The sequence below is a fragment of the Achroia grisella genome, unplaced genomic scaffold (assembly GCF_030625045.1).
Source record: "Achroia grisella isolate CSIRO2021 unplaced genomic scaffold, CSIRO_AGI_Agris_v1 utg56679, whole genome shotgun sequence".
Classification (NCBI taxonomy): domain Eukaryota; kingdom Metazoa; phylum Arthropoda; class Insecta; order Lepidoptera; family Pyralidae; genus Achroia; species Achroia grisella.
The window spans coordinates 7,501-10,215 of record NW_026712946.1 but is presented as its reverse complement, the minus strand read 5'-3'; the positions used below and the strand labels follow the sequence as shown (position 1 = coordinate 10,215).

Sequence of the window (2,715 nt, the reverse complement as noted above, 5' to 3'; positions counted from 1 at the left end):
TGGGCTGTGCCGGGCAGGGCTGGGCTGGGCCGGGCAGGGCTGTGCTGGGCCGGGCAGTGCTGGGCTGTGCCGGGCAGGGCTGGGCTGTGCCGGGCAGGGCTGGGCTGGGCTGGGCAGTGCTGGGCTGGGCTGGGCAGGGCAGGGCTTGGCTGGGCCGGGCACGGCTGGGCTGGGCCGGGCTGTGCTGGGCTGGGCTGGGCTGGGCTGGGCTGGGCTGGGCTGGGCTGGGCTGGGCTGGGCTGGGCTGGGCTGGGCTGGGCTGGGCTGGGCTGGGCTGGGCTGGGCTGGCTGGGCTGGGCTGGGCAGGGCTGGGCTGGGTAGGGCTGGGCTGGGCTGGGCTGGGGCTGGCTGGGCTGGGCTGGGCTGGGCTGGGCTGGGCTGGGCTGGGCTGGGCTGGGCTGGGCAGGGCTGGGCTGGGCTGGGCAGGGCTGGGCTGGGCTGGGCAGTGCTGGGCTGGGCTGGGCAGGGCTGGGCTGGGCTGGGCAGGGCTGGGCTGGGCTGGGCAGGGCTGGGATGTGTGGGCTGGGCTGGGCTGGGCTGGGCTGGGCTGGGCTGGGCTGGGCTGGGCTGGGCTGGGCTGGGCAGGGCTGGGATCTGCTGGGCTGTGCTTGGCTGGGCCGTGCCGTGCAGGGCTGGGCTGGGCTGGGCTGGGCCGTGCTGGGCTGGGCTGGGCTGTTCAGGGCTGGGCTGGGCCGGCTGGGCTGGGCAGGGCTGGGCTGGGCCGGGCAGGGCTGTGCTGGGCTGGGCCGGGCTGGGCTGGGCTGGGCTGGGCTGGGCAGTGCTGGGCTGGGCTGGGCTGGGCTGTGCTGGGCAGGGCTGGACTGGGCTGGGCAGTGCTGGGCTGGGCTGGGCTGGGCTGGGCTGGGCTGGGCTGTGCTGTGCTGGGCTGGGCTGGGCTGGGCTGGGCTGGGCTGGGCTGGGCTGGGCTGGGCTGGGCTGTGCTGGGCTGTGCTGGGCTGGGCAGGGCAGGGCGGGGTGGGCTGGGCCTGGGCTGGGCCAGTGTGCTTGGCTGGGCTGGGCTGGGCTGTGCTGGGCTGGGCTGGGCTGGGCAGTTCTGGCTGGGATGGCTGGGCTGGGCTGGGCTGTGCAGGGCTGGGCTGGGCAGTGCTGGGCTGTGCTGGGCTGGGCTGGGCTGGGCTGGGCAGGCTGGGCTGGGCTGGGCTGGGGCTGGCTGGCTGGGCTGGGCTGGGCTGGGCTGGGCTGGGCTGGGCTGGGCTGGGCTGGGCTGGGCTGGGCTGGGCTGGGCTGGGCTGGGCTGGGCTGGGCTGGGCTGGGCTGGGCTGGGCTGGTCTGGGCTGGGCTGGGCTGGGCTGGGCTGGGCTGGGCTGGGCTGGGCTGGGCTGGCTGTGCTGGGCTGGGCTGGGCTGGGCTGGGCTGGGCTGGGCTGGCTGGGCTGGGCTGGGCAGTGCTGGGCTGTGCTGGGCAGGGCTGGGCTGGGCTGGGCAGGGTTTGGCTTGGCCGGGGGCAGTGCTGGGCTGGGCTGGGCTGGGCTGGGCTGGGCTGGGCTGGGCTGGGCAGGGCTGGGCTGGGCTGGGCTGGGCTGGGCTGGGCTGGGCTGGGCTGGGCTGGGCTGGGCTGTGAGGGGCTGGGCTGGGCTGGGCTGGGCTGGGCTGGGCTGGGCAGGCTGGGCTGGGCTGGGCTGGGCTGGGCTGGCTGGCTGGGCTGGGCTGGGCTGGGCTGGGCTGGGCTGGGCTGGGCTGTGCTGGGCTGGGCTGGGCTGCTGGGCTGGGCTGTGCTGGGCTGGGCTGGGCTGGGCTGGGCTGGGCAGGGCTGGGCAGGGCAGGTCTGGGCAGGGCTGGGCTGGGCTGGGAAGGGCTGGGCTGGGGGCTGGGCTGGGCTGGGCAGTGCTGGGCTGGGCTGGGCTGTGCTGGGCTGGGCTGGGCAGAGCTGGGTTGTGCAGGGCTTGGCTGGGCTGGGCAGGGCTGGGCTGGGCTGGGCAGGCTGGGCTGGGCTGGGCAGTGGCTGGGCTGTGGGCTGGGCTGGCTGGGCTGGGGGGCTGGGCTGGGCTGGGCTGGGCTGGGCTGGGCTGGGCTGGGCTGGGCTGGGCTGGGCTGGGCTGGGCTTGGCTGGGCTGGGCTGGGCTGGGCTGGGCTGGGCAGGGCTGCGCTGGGCAGGGCTGGGCTGGGCTGGGCGGTGAAGGGCTGGGCTGGGCTGGGCTGGGCTGGGCTGGGCTGGGCTGGGCTGGGCTGGGCTGGGCTGGGCTGGGCTGGGCTGCGCTGGGCTGGGCAGGGCTGGGCTGGGCTGGGCAGGGCTGGCAGGGCAGGGCTGGCTGGGCTGGGCTGGCTGGGCTGGGCTGGGCTGGGCTGGCTGGGCTGGGCTGGGCTGGGCTGGGCTGCTGGGCTGGGCTGGGCTGGGCTGGGCTGGGCTGGGCTGGGCTGTGCTGGGCTGGGCTGGGCTGGGCTGGGCTGGGCTGGGCTGGGCTGGGCTGGGCTGGGCTGGGCTGGGCTGGGCTGGGCTGGGCTGGGCTGGGCTGGGCTGGGCTGGGCTGGGCTGGGCTGGGCTGGGCTGTGCTGGGCTGGGCCGGGCTGGGCTGGGCTGGGCAGGGCTGGGCTGGGCTGGGCTGGGCTGGGCTGGGCTGGCTGGGCTGGGCTGGGCTGGGCTGGCAGGCTGGGCTGGGCTGGGCTGGGCTGGGCTGGGCTGGGCTGGGCTGGGCTGGGCTGGGCTGGGCTGGGCTGGGATTGGCTGGGCTGTGCTGGGCTGGGCTTGGCTGTGCCG

The 2,715-nt window shown here is 77.9% G+C and overlaps 1 protein-coding gene across 1 annotated transcript in view; it reads right to left on the bottom strand.

Annotated features, from left to right (window-relative positions):
• Positions 1 to 1,692: 1,692 nt before the first annotated feature.
• Positions 1,693 to 2,715, bottom strand: part of LOC131848608 (uncharacterized) — a gene marked incomplete at both ends in the record, with an annotated part of 4,971 nt that continues 3,948 nt past the window's right edge. Inside the window, one exon of the mRNA XM_059198524.1 lies at positions 1,693 to 1,740. Within this exon, the coding sequence (XP_059054507.1) occupies positions 1,693 to 1,740 (48 nt within the window). The remainder of the gene's footprint in view (positions 1,741 to 2,715) is intronic.